At 37.6% G+C, this 19157-nt stretch overlaps 1 protein-coding gene across 2 annotated transcripts in view; it reads left to right on the forward strand.

Moving 5' to 3' along the window:
- Positions 1–4415: 4415 nt before the first annotated feature.
- Cenpc (centromere protein C) overlaps positions 4416–19157 on the forward strand; it is a 64957-nt gene continuing 50215 nt past the window's right edge. For both annotated transcript variants that reach the window (XM_074042098.1, XM_074042099.1), the window contains exons 1-4: positions 4416–4642; positions 6811–6857; positions 9804–9874; positions 11784–11905. In XM_074042098.1, the coding sequence (XP_073898199.1) occupies positions 4625–4642; positions 6811–6857; positions 9804–9874; positions 11784–11905 (258 nt within the window). In that variant the 5' untranslated portion in view covers positions 4416–4624. The remainder of the gene's footprint in view (positions 4643–6810; positions 6858–9803; positions 9875–11783; positions 11906–19157) is intronic.

Here is a 19157-nt window from a genome sequence, read left to right on the forward strand (position 1 = left end):
TTTTTTTGATTTTATTTTTATTATTGTGCTGGGTGTGGGTACATTGTAGCATTTACAAAGGTTCTTACAATGTATCAAATATATCATACTTGGAATACTTGAATTCCCCCACCTCCATTTCTTCCCCCCATTCCTGGAACAGTTTCAACAGGTATCATTTTTGCATTTACATACATGTGTCTACATTGTTTGCATCATATTCATCCTTCTATACCTTTCCCTGCTACCTCCCTCCCCCACAGGTGCCAACGCCTCCCCTGCTGCCAAGCAGAACTGTTCCGCCCTCCTGTTCTCCAATTTTGTAGAAGAAAAAACATAAAAGATAAAACAAGAAACATGCCATTTTGCTAGTTTGAGATAAAGATAGCTACACATGGAGTTTATTTGTATTGTTTCCATGCATATATGTATTATAGCTTCAATTGATTCACCTCTTCCAGTTCTATTCACTTCTCCCTAGTCTGCTTCCCATGGTGCTTAGGCCAGTTTAAAATTTCTGTATTCATTCCTGTACAGTGAGCACATCAATCACATTCAAATTTTTGGTTTCCTTCCCTTGCCCTATCCCTCCCTTGCACGGCCTCCCCTTAGTGTGACCCATCCCAAAATATTGCTGTGTTTGCTTTAAATCTAAAATCTGCATATGAGGGAGAACATGCGGCCTTTAGCCTCTGAGCCTTGCTAACTTCACTTAAGATGATGTTCTCCAATTCCATCCATTTACCTGCAAATGACAAAATTTCATTCTTCTTTGTGGCTGAGTAAAATTCCATTGTGTATAAATACCACATTTTCTTAATCTATTTGTCAATAGTGGGCAACTTGGCTGTTTCCATAGCTTAGCTATTGTGAATAGTGCTGCAGTAAACTTGGGTGTGCAGGTGCCTTTTTTGTAACCTGACTCACATTCCTTCAAGTATATCCCTAGGAGTGGTATTGCTGGATCGCATGCAGATCAATTTCTAGTTTTTTAAGGAGCCTCCATACTGTTTTCCAGTTGAACTAGTTTACATTCCTACCAGCAGTGGGTGAGGGTTCCTTTTCCCCACATTCTCACCAACATTTGTTGGTGGTGGTGTTCTTGATGGTAGCTATTCTAACAGGAGTGAGGTAGAATCTTAGTGTGGTTTTGATTTGTGTTTCCTTTATGGCTGGGATGGTGAACATTTTCCCATGTGTTTTTTAACCATTTGGATTTCATCCTTTGAGAAAGTTTTGTTCAGTTCAGTTGCCCATTTCTTTATTGCGTCATTGATTTTGGGGGAATTTAGTTTTTTGAGCTCCCTGTAACATCAGACATTTTTCTGTGTCAACAGCACATCATTTCTGCCCCATGCCTTTGCTGGTAGTTTATCTTCTTGTTTCCCCTGTCTTCAAAAAGCTCTACTTTTAGGTACTGCCTGACAGCCAAAGTTTTGGCATTTTGTCATTTGTTAGTTTCTATACAGTAGTTACTTGAATTTATACAGATATACTTAATTTAAAATGATCCAAGCTCAGCTGGGCATGGGAGTGTATACCTGTAATCTCAGATGCTTGGGAGGAGGAAATCTAGAAGATTGAGGTTCCAGGGTCTGGGCAAAAAGTATGTAAGACCCTATCTCAAAAAACAAGCTGAACATGGTTGTGCATGCCTGTCATCCCAGCTATGTATAGGCATAGGTAGGAAGATCACAGTCCCAGGCCAGCCCAGGCAAAAAAGCAAGACTCTATCTGAAAAATAACCTAGAAAACAAGGAGTAGAGGTATTGCTCAACTGGTAGAACACCTGCCTACCAAGCACAAGGCCATGAGTTCAAACCCCAGTACTACAAAAAAAAAAAAAAAGACTCAGAGTAAGTAGCATGACATTTCACTTAGAAGAAGCTTACTATGTATTATAAGTTATAGTTGGAAAAAAGGCAGGCACTGTTCAAGTAACTCTTGATAACTCTTTTTTTCACAAAGAATTTATTTTTAATTTTCAGTGTTTCCAATGCTTTAAGTTACATTTTTCACTTCTCTATAAACTTGTAACTGACAGTAAGAGTTGTTAATGTTTTGACAAAAATTTTAAAGGTCATAAAACAATCAGAATTCTCCACATTAAGATGGGCTTGCACGGTTTCAGCTTACATGTCATTTTTACAGTCCCACACTACCTTCAAAGCAAAAACTGTGTGAAATGTAAAAGCCATATCTTATATTATTCAACAATTTTCTCCTTTTTTTGTGGTACTGGAGGTTGAGCTCAGGGCCTCAGTCTTGCTATGCAGGCACTGTACCACTTGTGCTATGCCTCTAGCCCCAATAATTTTCACTCAAATTTGAGTCTTTGCAAGGCTAAAATTCTTCTTCTTCTTTTTCTTCTTCTTCTTCTTCTTCTTCTTCTTCTTCTTCTTCTTCTTCTTCTTCTTCTTCTTCTTCTTCTTCTTCCTCCTCCTCCTCCTCCTCCTCCTCCTCCTCCTCCTCCTCTTCCTCCTCCCCCCCTTTCCTCCTTCTCCCCCTTCTCTTTCCCCTTCTCCTTCTTCTTCCTTTTCTTCTTGTTTTGTTGGTACTGGGGTTTGAATTTAGGGCCTCACACTTGCTAGGTAGGCACTCTACCACTTAAGGCATGATCCTTGTCAAATCTAAAATTATAATGCAGAACTATGTTATTAAACTTTTGAAAATCTAAAACTGTTTTTGATGATGAAACTTTTTTTTTTGCAAGGTCTATGTTGACTACAAGTAAACTATAGGATACGGAATGGAGACTTAAGACCTAAGGAAGGTTAAGAGAAATTATGTGCTTAATAGAAGATAACTACACATTACAATTCAAATGGTTGACACCAAGGTAATTTATGAAATGTATTTAATTTATATGGCACTTGTAGTTAAGGAATCATTAACTACAACTCATTGCATAGTACAACTGTGTTTTTGAACATTGCTGCCACCTAGCGGCACATTTCTAGCATATTTTATTAACTGGGCAGTTATGGGCCAGGACAGCATTTCTTTCTGAAGGTAATTTTGTCAGAAAAAGCTACTGAAAGTGAATCTACTTAACACTGGAATGAGTATTTGAGGCTTGGCGTGGTGGCTCAAACATGTAGTTCTAGCTACCTGGGAGGCCGAGATCCAGGGGATTGTGGTTTGAAGCCAGCCCTGGCAAAAAGTCCAGGAGACCCATCTCAGCTAATGGTTAGGTGACTGGGGTACAGGCCTGTCATCCCCTAAAATAGGAGGATCACTGTGGGGGCCAGTCCGGGTATAAAGCAAGACCTTATCTCAAAAATAACGGATGTAAAAAGGGTGGAGTGGCTCAAACGGTAGAGCACCTGCCTAGCAAGTGCAAGTCCCTGGGTTCAAATTCCAGTACTGCCAAAAAAAAAAAAAAAGGTAAACTTTATATTAAAAAATGTCCCCCAAACTATAAAAATGTTTATTTCATCTTAGTAAAATCTTAGTAAAATTTGACTTGTAATTTTTTTTTTTTCTTGCCCTACAAAGGGTCTGAACTCAGGGCCTTGTGCTCATTAGGCAGGTGCTTTATTGCTTGAGCCACGCCTCCTGCCATTGACTAGCTATGTCACCTAGGGCAATATTATGTCGCATCATTCTGGATATTTCCTTAACGACATAAAGTCTAAATTAGATAGTCTGAAACAAACTTTTTCCTTACTAATGTATGACTCTGAAAACATCTCTTCTTTTTGTGAATTAATTGAAAATTACAAGAAAACACTAATCAGGAAAATTTTTTTTGTCACTTGGTTTCTGGTCTCTGATCCTGTCCACCTGTCCACCGAGCTTCTGTACAGGATCGGTTCCTTACTAAATGCTTCTGCGGCGACACCCTTGTTCCTCTGCAATGGCGAACCTGAAGGAAGCACGGTGAAGACAGGCGGCCCCACACGCTCTTGGGGACACAGCCAGCCGTGCAGAACATTTTTCAGACTCCATACTTAGATGACATATATTTATGCGGTCCATTTTGTTGGCAGTGCTTCACAGGAAATAACACCGTTCTATGTGAACCCATTAGCACATTGTTATTTTCAGAGACGACGTATAGATGGGCTGGGTGGGGTTGATGAGTCTTCACAGAGTCGTCTTTCTCTCCAAAATGTCTTCTGCAATTTCTACCTCTCGTCCTTTCAAATAGTACTTATTGTTTCGTAATAGGTCTTTTGAGACGTTTTACGCTGGGCTGGGCTCAGGAAGCAAAGGTGGTGTCCCACAACGTGCCTCACAAACAAGCCCAGCCCTACGCCAATCAACCGCGTGGGGCTGGGCAAGCGAGGGACGCTGCGAAAACAGAGCTGCGGAAGGAAGGAAGGGGAGACGGCCGGAAGGAGGGGCGGTGTCCCAGCCGTGAGGGGGCGGGCCCAATGACAGCTGGCTTTCTATTGGGTGGCGCTGCCCGTTTTGCGCATGTGCCGCGCGTTTCAAACCGCTGGCGCTTGTGTCTGTTGAGGGCGGAGCCAAGCCGCGGGGAGCGTTTGAAGCCGTGCTTTCACAGCTCCCTCTCGTATTGCGGGTCGCTATCCGGGCGTTTTTGGGAAGCTTCTTAACTGGTTGTCTGCTTCTCGGTCAGACCTTGCGGTTCTCCAACCGAAGCGGGATCGGGCTGCTTCCTGCGCGGGCCGCGCCGGGCATGGCTGCGTCGGGTCTGGTGAGTGTGGTCCGGGCCCGGCTCCTGGTGGCGCAGAGAAAAATTGCCACCGTTGGCATTCGAGCCCGGGTCGGCGACTAGGGAACGTTGGGCGGGTGCTCACGAATATTTGAAACCAGCCGGAGTGAATTTCTTAATTATTGTTTTCTCAAGGTTTCGTGTCGTAATTTCGGCTGTAGCTGCTTTTTGTGATTTCTACTTTGTAGCCTAGCTCTAGTTCCAATTAGTTTTTCAGCTCTTAACCTTCAGTTTTGCTCCTCTGGACAGACTCTTGATTGTAACAGATTTGTCTGGGAAAAAACAATCTGACGTTCTCATTTATCTTTTCTCAAAATACTGAACGTCGTGTTCAGTTTCTGAGGCTAATATTTATGGGGCATCTGTCATTGATAAGGTCTTAGGAAAGGCAAATATTAAAAGTTGCAAGCGTTGAACTCGGTTTTTGTTTCCCTGTTTCTTGACACTCACGATATTTACTATTGTCTTTCAAAACTTCGCTGTTACTACGAATTATAAAACCCCTATCATTTCTTTTCATCATCTTCTCTGTCTTTGTTTTTTTTTTTTTTTTTTTTTTTTGGTGGTACAGGTGCTCCCTCGCTTGAGCCACGCCCCCAGCCCTCTTATCATTACTTTTATTTTCTAATTTATCTCTTCTTTTAAGAAAATCTTAAGCATCGATGATCTCCCCTAACGTAAAGTTTGTTTGCATAGAGAAATGTGAAGATGTATTTGTATAGAGAGATGTATGAAAGGATTGTATAGTGTGTTTTTTATACAAAGAACATGTGTATTGTTTACATATAATCAGAAAAAACAATAAAGCCGTAAAAAAACTGACGTTATTTCTCAAACACTAGTAGTCATAATCTAAGAACTGTTTTGAGCCTTTTAATTCTAATATCTGACTTTGTGTTACCCATTTGAAAGCTAAGGGGAGAGAGGAGTTGGGAGATTATCCTCAGTGGTTCTCAGGTTGTGTGGGGTGGGAATTTCCCTGCCTAACACATATATTTGGTGATGGCTGCAGAAATTTTTGTTTTTCCCAAGGTGGGCATGGGGTTGGGGAATGAGGCGGTACTATAGGGCACCTAGTGGGTAGAGACCAAAGACGCTGCTAAGCCTTCTCAATGTGTATTTGTTTGAAAAGTTAAATATTTTTTTATTCCAACTTTTAACTTAGAATTAAGGGACCTCATTTGTCTTGTTCACCACCTGCTTTCTAGTGTCCAAGATTGCACTTGGCATTCCAGCAGGTGTCCAGTTAATATTTGTTGAACAAATGAACTTCCTTCTTAAAGGAGGAACAGATAGTGCTTTATGGGTATTAAGTTTCAAAAAATATTTCAGTGTGTAAATGGTGAGTCCTTTGATATTTTGACTGAAATTCGAAGAGTGATCTAAATTGGGCTTTGGAACTTTGTGTAATTAACATTCTCAGAGTTGTTATATTTTAGTATTGCACAGTGCTAAGTAGTGTACAGAGACCTAAGTGCTTGAGACAAAAGTTTGCATCAAATGAATAATAGGCTATTTTACTATTGCAGGGGGTGTAACATGGTATTATAGAGACCTTGCCCTGCTCTGGGTTTGGTCCCCAGCACTGGGGGTAGTGGAAGAGGGAAGACCTATAATAAAACAGAAACTTGTTAGATATCTCTGGGTCATAAGTTCAAGCATGGAAAAAGGATGACATCCACATAGTAGGGTTCCTTGTGAAATGTTGTAATCCAAATGGGGTGAAGTGAAGAGGCAATCTGGTGTGGGCTAAAGGAGGGTGTCCAGGAAGGGAAGTGGTGGGTCAACATTGAACCTGAGTGGTATCAACCTGAATTATTGGAAGCCTAGATAGTTTGGTTTTTGATGATGGGAATGGTGGGTGTAGGTAGTGGGGAGAAGAGGATTAAAGTGAAGTAAACCTGGAGATGGGTAAGGAAGAAGTACAAGAAAGGTTTGAAAATCGTAGATATGAAGCACATTTCTTTTTCACTTGATCTAGAATTCCTCTTTATGGTATTGTAGTGGGCTATTAACAGATAATTGCTGAATGAATATATAAAAAGTCAAATGTTTTGGCATGTCCATATGAAATTACTTTAAAGGTAAGTTGCGTTTGATTATATTTTAAACAAAGATACTAAATTGACGATTATCCTTGTTTTTTTTAGGATCATCTCAAAAATGACTACAGAAGAAGATTTTGCCGGCCTCCCAGGTGATTTATAGTTGGATTTATATATTTAAACTTTTAAGATGACTTATTTTCATCTTCAGAAAATAGATTTTATTTTTTAAAATTCATTCATTTATTCATATGTGCATAAATTGTTTGGGTCATCTCTCCCCCCTACCCCCTCACTCCCAGGCAGAACCTGTTCTGCTCTCTTCTTCAATTTTGTTGAAGAGGAAACATGAGCGATAATAAGAAAGACATGATGTTTTTGCTAGTTTGAGATAAAGATAGCTATATAGAGAGATTCCTAGCATTGCTTCCATGCACATGTATATTACAACCCACATTGGTTCATCTCTACCACACTTCTTTACTACTTAAAGGTCACCTTCCCATAGTGGCCTCTGTCAGTTTAAGATTACTCTATTCACTCCTCTACAGTGGGCACATCAAACCCTTTCAAGAGAAAATAGTTTTTCTAATAAGGAAAGGAAAAGCTATTACCATTGACAAAAGTAATGATTTCTGAGCCCAGTAAGTATAGTCACCTAAATTATTTTATACTAAGAGAAATATTAACATAAGCAGTGTAATGACTTAGTGACAGTGAGAGAGAAAATTTCAGCTGATAAATCATGGTGAGGAGAAGGCATCCTGGTTCTGACTGAATGACAGCCATGGGAAAAGCACTCTGTAGAATGGATTGAACAGTGATACTAGAGCTTGCTTTAGTAGGGAGAAAATCAGTAATAATATGCTAGAAAACTTTAATAATATGTCTCAGAACTTTCAGCTATAAAATTCTATGACTGGATTTTTTTTGGCGATACTAGTGTTTGAACTCAGGGCCTCAATGCCTGCTAGGCAGGTACTTTACCACTTGAGCCACTTTGCCAGTTCTGTTTTGTATTGGGTTTTTTTGAGATAGGGTCATATGAACCATGATCCTCCTGATCTCTGCTTCCTGGGTAGCTAGGATTATAGACACGAGCCACCGGCACCCGCTCTATGATTGTATCTGTTAATGCACTGTGGCTCATGGTCTTGAGTTACTTCGTATATTGTGCTTTCCTGACGCTCAAGAATAATAGGATTGTTGTAGGTGAGGAGTCATTAAACTACAGTCCATGTGCTGGCTAAATATTTTATGTCAGGTTATGTGTCACTTTGATTGGAACACAGTCATGACCATTTGTTTATTTATTGTCTGTGGTTGCTTTTGAGGTAGAATATGGCAGAGTTGAGTAACTGACAGACTGTATGGTGTGAAAGCCTAAAATACCATCTAGCCCTATAGTTTACCAGCCCTGTTACATGTACATGTCAAAATATTATACTGATTAAAATCCAGGTGTCCTTTATCAGGTAAGTTGTGAAACACTTTAGTACAGACACAGTGTGGAGTACTACTTAGCACTAAATAGGAATGAACATGCAATAACTTGGGTGAATCTCTGGAGAATTATGCTGAGTGAAAAAAGTCTGTACAAATTATTCCACTCATAAAGATTTTCTTTTTTTTCTTTTTTTCAAATGACAGAACTTTAAAAAAAAAAAAATAGGACAGATGAGTGATTGCCAGGGGTTAGGAGTGGTAGGATGACAGGAGACAAGGAGGTTACAGGAAGGTAGATAGATTTATGAAAGGGCAGTGGAGGAATTTGTTTGGTGTTAAAGTGTTCAATATCTTGACCCTGGTTGAGACAGTTGAGCCTACAGCTGTCCTGCATTGTAATAACTAAGTACACACAAACATAAAAGACATAGAAGTGGGTACATGAAGAACTGGATAGGTAGATTGTATCAGTATCAATCTTGTGCTATGTTACGATTTTGCAAAATGTTACCATTGTTGGGACCTGAGTAAATGAACACTGGATCTCTTTTATGACTCCAAATGAATCTATAATCAATGTAATTTCTAACTAAAACAATTATTCTCATAAACTTAATGATATTGGATCAAAAGTATGCTTGAGAATTTACAGAGAAAAGTATGCTATTTGGAGATGTTTGTGCTTGTGGCTATAAAGGCTTCGTTAAATAAGCATTTCAGAGGTGTGAGTGTAGCTCAGTGATTCAGTGCTTGCCTAGCATGCACAAATCTTTGGGTTCAAGTTCAGTACTGTAAAAACAAAACAAAGTGAAACAAAACAAAAACAAAGCATTTCAGAACTAATTCATTCAAAAAGGTTTATTTCTAGCTGAGATACAGCAACTAAAAAAAAACAGTTTTAGATGTGGATGTTCAATTCTGGTATATAAGTGTTTATTTGGATAAACTTACTTCTCTTCACATTATGACAGGATGAATTCACTAAAGGGAACTGTTAGGCCCTCAAGTATTTGATTCATTCGTGTTTAAGTAGTAAAGATACTTTTTCTATTAAGTTAACATTTTCAAATGTCTTTTAAAAATGATATGGTATAATCGTATGTTCTCCCTCATATGTGGACATTAGATCAAGGGCAAACACAACAAGGGGATTGGACTATGAGCACATGATAAAAGCTTTAGCACACAAGGGAGGGGTGAGGATAGGTAAGACACCTAAAAAACTAGCTAGCATTTGTTGCCCTTAACGCAGAGAAACTAAAGCAGATACCTTAAAGCAACTGAGGCCAATAGGAAAAGGGGACCAGGTACTAGAGAAAAGGTTAGATCAAAAAGAATTAACCTAGAAGGTAACACACACTCACAGGAAATCAATGTGAGTCAATGCCCTGTATAGCTATCCTTATCTCAACCAGCAAAACCCCTTGTTCCTTCCTATTATTGCTTATACTCTCTCTACAACAAAATTAGAGATAAGGGCAAAATAGTTTCTGCTGGGTATTGAGGGGGGGGAGCGGGAGGGGGTGGAGTGGGTGGTAAGGGAGGGGGTGGGGGCAGGGGGGAGAAATGAACCAAGCCTTGTATGCACATATGAATAATAAAAGAAAAATGAAAAAAAAAATGATATGGTATATTTTCTCTTTTTTTCCTAGGGCACCCAGCATTCATACAGAGCAAGGCCAGAACATGTTGGAAATCTTACAGAACTGTTTTGAAGAAAAAAGTAAGGCTTTATTTCTAGGTGAACTTTGAGTGTTGGAATGGATGAAACTATAAATTCGTCATTAATATCAAATGCAGCGAATGTGTTCTAGCATTAAGTAATGATTGTAATTTGACAATAATTCATCACCTAGTTCATGCTGGATTCCTTTAATCTGGAAGTTCAGACATAAGAGAAAGTTTACAGGTTGAGCATCCTTAATCTAAAAGTCCAAAATGTAAAGAGCTTCAAACTCCAAGACACTTTGACTGTGAACATGATGTCACAGGTGGGAAATTCCATACCATGAAACTTTATTTAGTGCAGAAAATTATTAAACATTGTATGAACTTACTTTCAAGCTATGTAAGCAGTATGTACTGCTTTGGCTTTTCTTTAGCTTTAGCCTTCCTAAGGTCTACGTGTGAAGTTCTTTCTCAACTTTGCTTTCTGAAGCCTGTGTTAAACTTCTCCGGTGCAGACTTTCTATCAACCCCTCTTTAGCATTTTTTCTTTAGCATTTTCCCTTCAACGGTTCTTTTCCCTTCAGCAATTTTTCCCTTTTCCCTTCGACAATTCTTTTCCCTTCAGCAATTTTCCGTTTAATAATTCTTTTCCCTTCCAAAACTTCCCACACCAAAAAGCCCAAAGTAAAGCCCCAAAAGGCAAAAGCCAAAACGGCCCCTCTTCCTCCTTCACTGGTCTTTTTTAGCAGCAAACAGGGTGGAGCCACTGGGAGGGCCGTGACATTGTAATAGGAGAAATCTGTGTTCTTGCTTCTCTGAACACAAGTTAGGAGATGCAGCTGTTCTGCCTTTCCCTGTTTTGTGGCCCAAGACTGTGCCTATCTCGGCCTACAGGTAAAAGCAATTAACTGGATCTTGCCTTGCTTGTATCCAGTTCTCACAGGTTTTAATCTGTTTCCCACATCTATGTAAATATTCTGAAATCTGAAAGAACATGAAATCCAAACTGTGTGGACCCAAGCATTTCAGATAAAGGAAATTCTGTAATGAAATTAATGTGTAGAATTCTAGGGATCATTAGAATTTGAGGTAATCTTTGGTGATTTACATCCCTTTCTGAGGAAGTGGTGAATTATGACAAAAACTTTTCTAAGTGCTGATCACTATCAGAAGGTATTAGAATAAAAGTTTGGGCCAACCAAAGAAATAAGGAGAGATGGTAGATGCTATTGTTTATGTACCCCCAAAAGCTTATGTTGGAAATTTAATCTCCATTGCAACAGTGTTAAGAAGTAGGACCTTTGAGAAGTCTAGTGCCAATCAGTCATAAAAGGTCTTGAAGCTATGAGTTCTCTTAGTTTATGGTGCTGATGCTCTCTTAACATTCTGTCTTCTGCCTTGAGATGACCTAACAAGAAGGGCTTTGCTAAATGCTAAATCTCTGTTCTTGGATTAGGGACATGGGTCAAGTGGTAGAGCATCTGCTTAGCTATGTGAGGCCCTGAATTCAAACCCCAGTGCTACTTTGGGGTTTGAATAAATCTGTTCTTTGTAACTCACCAAGTCTTAGGTTCCCTCCTTTCTCCCACCATTTCAGTATTATGTATCAAACTCAGGGTCTTGTGGTCACTAGCCAAGCATCCACCATTGAAGTATATCCCCAGCTCATTTTCAGGTATCATGTTATAGAAGCACAAAACAAAGTTAGGCAATGGAAAAATACCTCTTTCATATAAGCTTTGAAAGAAGAGCTGGCATATATATACTTCTCCAGGAATCTTATTTGTGCTTTTGCTTCTGATGCCTTTCAGGGACATTTGAATATTGAATTGGTGTCTGTACTTTAAGCTTTTTATTTAAAGAATCCACATACAGTTCTTTACATATCATAAAAGCCATTTTTAATTGTAACCAATAGATGTTGTACAGTATTTCATTTTTAAAATTTCATTCTTTTCTTTTAGGTCTCATCAATGATTTTATCACACATTCTACAGAATCAGTGCTTTATTCACCAACCAAAGTGAAAGACAGTTATATTCCATCACCAAGCAAAGAGATAAGTCAAAAAGGAGAACCAATGCAGGTTTAGTATTTTAATGAGCGAAACTATATACAAAGTACTTAGGTACATTTTAGTTGTTATAAGTCTTATTCTTACAAAGAGAATCCTTTATTCCTATTGACTTTGTATAAAATTTGTGGGTGTTTTATGAAAGTTTTGATTTCATTTTACCTGTATTTGAAATTGGGTGTTTGGAATTAGAATTAACAAATTATAGCAGTCATTTTTCATTTCATGTTTTTGGCAGTACTGGGGTTTGAACTCAGGGCCTCGTGCTTTCTAGGCTGGCACTTTACCACTTGAGCGACGACCCCGGTCCTCATCTTTTATTTCTTCTAAAATAATACTGAATTAGATTTTAGGGAGATGGACATCACTTTGGCACAGGTTCTACCACTGAGCTGTATCTTTAATCTGAGTTTTTAAAGCTAATGAACAAAAGCAAATTATGAGAAAGTACAGTGCTAATTTGAAAAACTATACGGTGCTGGAAATAATATTCACTAATAACTTGTAAAAACGCTATCAGCATAGGAACATTTTAAGAAATGAAGACAGACAATTCTTTCAGAATTGAGAGGCCTTCTATAATGGGGTAAATAATTTAAGTTGATTTTTGAAAGTTAAAATCAACTTTTAAATTTCCTGTGATAAATAAACTTGACTTGATCATAAAGTATTATTTTTTTCTGATTTGGTTTGCTAATATTTAAAGATGTGTACATCCATATACATTAGTAATGTCTTTTTTTCTTAAAATATCATAAGAATTAAGTATCAATGTTATGATAGAGGTTTCTTTTCTAGGCAGGGTATTATAGTTCATAGTAAGCTAACAACACTCCTGTTGTAATTGCTAGATAGAGGAAGAATAAAATAGAACAAATTATATTTTTAGAGATATGGGGAAACAGGACTAGCAGCATGTAATCTATTTTTCTTCACTTCTGAAGCAGAATTCCTCTGGACTTTCCTCCATGTCCCCTGACTTGTGGAGGTTTTCTAGTCTGACTGGTCAGTAAGGCATTATAGAACCTGTGTGACTGAGAGGATTATTTCCCCTCAGGCTTGTGGTGGTTCTTTCTTTGGTTTTGTTTGGTTTTCTGACATGAATACTCTGATCACTATATATGGAATGCTTGAGGGTCATCTGCACATCTCTGGAGTTTTCACTCCTGTGTGGCTCTGTTGTCTAGTCCTTTACCCTGCAGATTCTAACAATTTTGACCTTCCCATATCCTTAACTGAGAGTTTCCCCTTCCTTTGCCAAAACAGACAGTTTATTTCATTTATTTCCCATCTCTCAGGGGTCACTCTTGTGGTTTGATTTCAGATTTCTTGAGAATCTTGTACATTTTATCTTTAAAAATATTAAGCAGAAGGTCATATCTGGTCCTTGGTAATAGGGTACATTGTGCTCTAAGGCAGAGATCCATTGCGGTGACTTCTAAATGACTTATGGACCAAAGAAGTAAGTATGATGGAAATAAAAATATTTTGAGCCAAATGATAACAAAAGTATGACTTATCAAACCTTGCTTGATACTGGACTGGAGGTGTGTGACTCAAGTGATAGAGTACCTGCCTAGCAAGTACAAGACCCTGAGTCCAAACTCCTGTACCACTAAAAGAAAAAAAAAAAAAAACTTGCATGAAATTTAGCTAAAATAATGTTTAGAGGGAATTCATAACCTTATATGTATACAAGAAATAAGAGGACTTGGGATGTAGCTTAGTGCTAGAACACTTAACCTGGTGTGTGTAAGGTTCAGTGTTTAAATTCTTAGCATCACCAAAAAGAAGAGAAATAATGAAAATCTAGGTTCTGCTTTGTGTTTATGCTCACCTTCTAAAAATTGTCCAGTGTTTTCTCTTTTCTGTTATCCCGAGATATATTATTTTTTCCTTAAATATTGATAGAATTCACAGTGAGTTTTCTCTTTAGAAAAGTTTTAAGCCGGGCACCAGTGGCTCTTGCCTGTGATCCCAGCTGATCAGGAGGATTGCTATTTGAAGCCAGCCTGGGCAAATAGTTCATGAGACCCTATCTTGAAAAAAACCCATCAAGAAAGGGTTGGTGGAGTGGCTCAAGGTGAAAGCCCTGAGTTCAAGCCCCAGCACTGCCAAAAAAATAAAAATAAAAATAGTTTTAAAATGTGAGCTCATTTTTGTTTTCTTTTGAAATATACAATAGTAAATTAAAATACACAAATCTTTTGTATTTTCTTTGGTGGAACTGAGGTTTGACTCAGGCCCTTGCATTTGTCAAGCAGGTGTTCTGCCACTTGAACTAAATCTTTCAGTGTACATTTTGATGAATTTTTGCAACCATTATCTAGATCAAGATATAGAATATGAGTGGTTAAGATTCTGTTTGTAGATAGTTATGGTAGACAGTTCAGATTTTCTCTCTTTCTCTTTCTATCTATCTATCTATCTATATATATATATATATTTTTTTTTTTTGGCAGTACTAGGGTTTGAACTCAGGGCCTTAGGCTAGCTAGGCAGGTGTGCTACTTTCTGGGCATATCAGCTGTTTTTTGTGTTTAGTATTTTAGAGCTAGGGTCTCTCAAACTATTTGCCCTGGGTTGGCTTTGAACCATGATTCTCCTGAGCTGTGCCTTCCAAGTAGTGAGCCATCGGCGCACGGCTTTATTTCTTTATTTAAAAATAGTTATATTTTTGAATTAGCATACCTTAGTAATATAAGGGGGTTGCATTGTGGTGATTAAATATATCCATGTTATAGTCCCATTTCCCCCCTCCTCTACCCCTTTTCAAACAGTGTTTTATGAGTTTCATTATGCTGTCTTCAGACATGCATCATGTAGTGTACTTCAATCCCCTTTGCCTCTTGGTATCCCTTCCTCTCCCGCCTGTCCAGAGCATTCCCCTTTTCACATTCATGTCCCATTACTATCATTTTAGGTCTGTGTTCCATAAATGAGCAAGAACTTGTGATACTTGGTTTTTTGAGCTTATCTCACTCAACATCATGATCTCAGTTCCATCTGTTTTCCTTCAAATGGCATAATTTCACTTTTCATTATGGCTGACTAATATTGCATGGTTGTGTGTGTGTGTGTGTGTCTGTGTGTGTGTGTCTGTGTCTGTGTATGTATGGTATTTTCTTTACCTATTCATTGGTTGTTGGGAACCTTTGCTGATTCCACAGTTTGGCTGTTGTGAAAAGAGCTGCAGTAAACATGAGTATACAGGTATCTCTCTTCTATATTGATTTATATTTCTTCAAATATATGCCCAAGAGTGGAATGGTGGGGTCTCAGTAAGGTACGTCTATTTTTAGTTTTTTAAGGACCTTCCATTTTAATTTCTAATGTGGATGCACTAGTTTACATTCCTACCAAAAGTATATGAGGGTTCCTTTCTCCCCTGTTTACCCACCAGCATTTGTTGTTGTTTGGTTTTTCTTTTTCTTTTTTTTTTAGTTGCAACACTGGGGTTGAACTCAGGGTCTTACGCTTGAACCATTCTACCAGTTTGTGGAGTTTTCTTTTTCTTTTTTTGTTTCTTCTTTTTTTTTTTTCTTTTTTTCAGTACTGAGTCTTGAGTGACTCCACCAGTCCTTTTTGTGGTAAGTATTTTTGAGATAGGGTCTCACGAACTTATATCCCTGAGCTGGCTTTGAACTGCGATCCTCTTGGTCTCTCCCTCCTTAGTAGCTAGGATTACAGGTGTGGGCTACTGGTGTCCAGCTGTTTGTTTTCTTGATGACTGCTGATCTGACTTGGGTGAGGTAGAATGTAAGTGTAGTTTTGATTTGAAGTTGAACTTGTTTTTTTTTTTGGTTCCTTTTTTTCTTAAATTATACTGGGGGTACATTGTGACATTTACAAAAGTTATTACAGTACATCATGGTTGAATTCACCTCCCCCCATCATTTTCCTTTACCTCCCTTAACAGTTCTTCATGCATTTATTAGCCATTTGAATTATTTCTTCTGAGAACTGGCTGTTAAGTTCATTTGCCTACTTATTAATTGGATTATTTGTTTTTTTCCGTTTAGTTTTTTTAGCTCTCTGTATATTCTGGATGTTAATCCTTTATCTATTGAATAGCTAGTGAAGATTTTCTCCCATTCTGTGCAGAAACTTTTTAGTTTGATTCAGTATTGGGGTTTGAACTCAGGGTTCACACTTGTTAGGGAGGCACTCCACCATCTGAGCCATGCTGCCAGTCCTTCCTGGGAAGTCTAGGTTGTTATTTCTAATTTGACTTTCATGATGCAAGTAATAAAATTAAACATAAAAATCAAAGCTGAAAAGCAAGCAGTAAATCTTTCAATGATTTTCAATAATGACATTTCCAAAAAGTGTACCAGGTTATCAAAAAATTAAAAGCTCACTTTGGTCTATAGTATGAATGTAATATTAAATGCTCTTGGGTTTAATATATATTTCCCTGTTTTATTCTTTTTATGTATTTTATTTATATTATTCTACATTATATTTATATTAATTTATATTGTTATACTGGAGGTACATTTTGACATTTACAAAAGTTCTTACAATATATCACAGTTGAATTTACCCCCTCTTCCCTATTTTTTTCCTGAAATCAAGATGTTGTTTCTTTGCTGGTTTTGGATCATGATTTTTTTTTTGTGGTACTGGGATTTGAACTTAGGACCTATACCTTGAGCTACTCCACCAACCCTGTTTTGTGATGGGTTTTTTCCAAGGTAGGGTCTTGTGAATTATTTGTCTGACTGGCTTTGAACTGCAATTCTCCTGATCTCCGACTCCTGAGTAGCTAGGATTATAAATGTGAGCCACTGGTGCCCGGCTGTTTTCATGCTCTTATTTCCATCAGCAATCACAAATCAATTTCAGCATTTTTTGCTGAGCAAAACTATTTCTTAATTCTATAATGTTTATAAGAAGCTAAAATATAATACTGAAAATCTGTTTTGACATAAGACCTTTAATTAGTTTTGGAGCATTAATTGAGAATATCCATAGAACTGAATGCCAAGAGTTGAATAAATAAGGACTGTTGAGTGCCTGAAGTGGTAGAGCACCTGCCTAGCAAGCGTGAGACCCTGAGTTCAAACTCCAGTACCACCAAAAAGAAAAAGAGTTGAATAAGTAAGCTTCATATATACATTGTATATGAATGTATGTTTACATTACATTTACTTACTTTAGTGAATGGAGAAAGATGATATTGTATTTAGTTCAGTTTTGCTCTCAAACCCAATGTTTATTCAGTTTGTCTGCCAGAACTGGTATTTATGACTGACTAATCCTTGAAACAGCATTCTGAAAACTAATCATTAGCTTATACTATTATAGAGTTTATAGGGAGTACTGTGACAAAATGCAATTACTAAAATTCTCTTCAGAACTTCCTTTTTTTCTTGGTCTCTATTGTTGGGAGTTATCCTTCAGTAGCTTTCTGAGAATTTAAGGTTTCAAATGTTTGAAATACAATTTTGCTCTTACAGTGGGTAATTTATAAGAGTAAATTCTACATTGGAAATCATTTTCTCTTAGACTTTTTAAGACATTGCTTTGTTTTCTTATTTATTGTTGAGGATACTGTTTTGATCCTTGATTCTTTGTGAGTGACTGTGTTTTCCTCTTTGCAAACTTTTCGGATCTTGTTATCTGTCTTTAGTTGCCTAGTATTTCATTATATCCATTGTGAGATGTACCTTTAATCCTTTTCATTAAGATTTCTTACAGTTTCTGTTTCCTATGAGTACCTTCTTTGCTTACTTTGCTCATTGCCTTTTACTTTAGTCTTGTCAAATATCCAGTACTCTTTACCTGTCTCCTCCTAATTAAAAGTGGGCAATTAAAATAGATTAGAAGTATGTTTAGTAAAATTCGTTAGATTGTTAGGTTTTACTATAGTGTTAATTGTTTGGGTCATTTCATTGTGAAAGTCTAGGTGTTGTAGATCCTTTTTCTCTTGGCTTAATAAGTTTTTCTGAAAAAGAAATGTGTAACAATTGGTTATCTGATTCTAATTGCAAGTGTAGTTGCAAAAGTGTAGTTTGCTCCCTCCTAATATGTCTGTCTTTACCATATTATCCTTACCTTCAGCTATCTCATAGCACTAAGTCCATAGTGTCTCTGATGCTAAAACTCAAGAGAGAAAACATGTGGGCTGATTAGTTGCTTTTCAACTTAAAAACATTTGTTGTTGACTTCTTTCATCAACTCCCTTCTCTTTTTCTTCCTCCTTTTGGGTTTATGCATTTTAAAATATTACTGGTCTGGGGTTGTAGCTCAGTGGTAGAACATTTGCCTAGCATGTGCAAGACCCTGGATTTGATCCCCACTACTGCCAAAAAACCAAAAAACAAAGCCCCTTAAGTTTCAAGAAGGAACAGAGGTTAAATGAAAGCTTGCCTTTGTTTCTTTATGGAATTGAGCTTTGTAATGTATCTACTGAATGACAATGTAATGATTCTGTTATTTATTTTTCTGCTGATAGATTATTAGGTGGTTTCTACTGATTAATTGAATATCTTTGTTTATGCCTCCTTGTGTACATAAATTTATGTGTTGAAATAGTTTAAATTTATAAAAATACATAATGGATATAAGGTGTTGAATAAAATTAAACCTTTAAATACTCATTTGCCCTTCACTCTGAGAAAGATGAGTATCTTTGAAGCATTTATGTACTCCTTTCTGATGCCATTCTTCCTCTCCTTTCTGCACGGAGGCAGCCACTATCTTGAATTTCGTGTTCATCCTTCTCATTCTTTGTAGTTTTAATACATATGGACATATGCTAATCTTTGTGTCAGCACTTTTGTCACCATTTGTGATGGAGGTCTCACTACCATCCACATTTGGTAGTCTTTAAGTAAAAGGACTCTTGAATTATACTCACAACTGAAGGTTTATTATAGCTGTATAATCAGGATATTCAGCCAGATCAGTGAAGGCAAGAGACACTTCAGGCAGAGACTAGAGAAATCCATGTGCAGACTTCCTATTCTCCTTAACATGTATGCATGTATGGTGTTAAAAAAATTATATACATGAACAGTCATGTACCCATCACTCAGTGTACCAGCAGTGAAATGAAGTGATGCATATCATATTTCTCCCTAGCCTTTTGAAACTCAGTCTGTTTTTAATGGGATCTGGTCCCATGAATACCCTCTGCTAACCAATTTTTTGCACTTAGAAGGAAAGAGGTAGGTGTTGATCATAACTCACAGAGTTTATACAAACAGTTTAGGCAGGCTACCACAGCAGGTACAATCTTACCTGTTGATAAAGGATG

Source organism: Castor canadensis, chromosome 9 (assembly GCF_047511655.1).
Source record: "Castor canadensis chromosome 9, mCasCan1.hap1v2, whole genome shotgun sequence".
NCBI classification, from domain to species: Eukaryota; Metazoa; Chordata; class Mammalia; order Rodentia; family Castoridae; genus Castor; species Castor canadensis.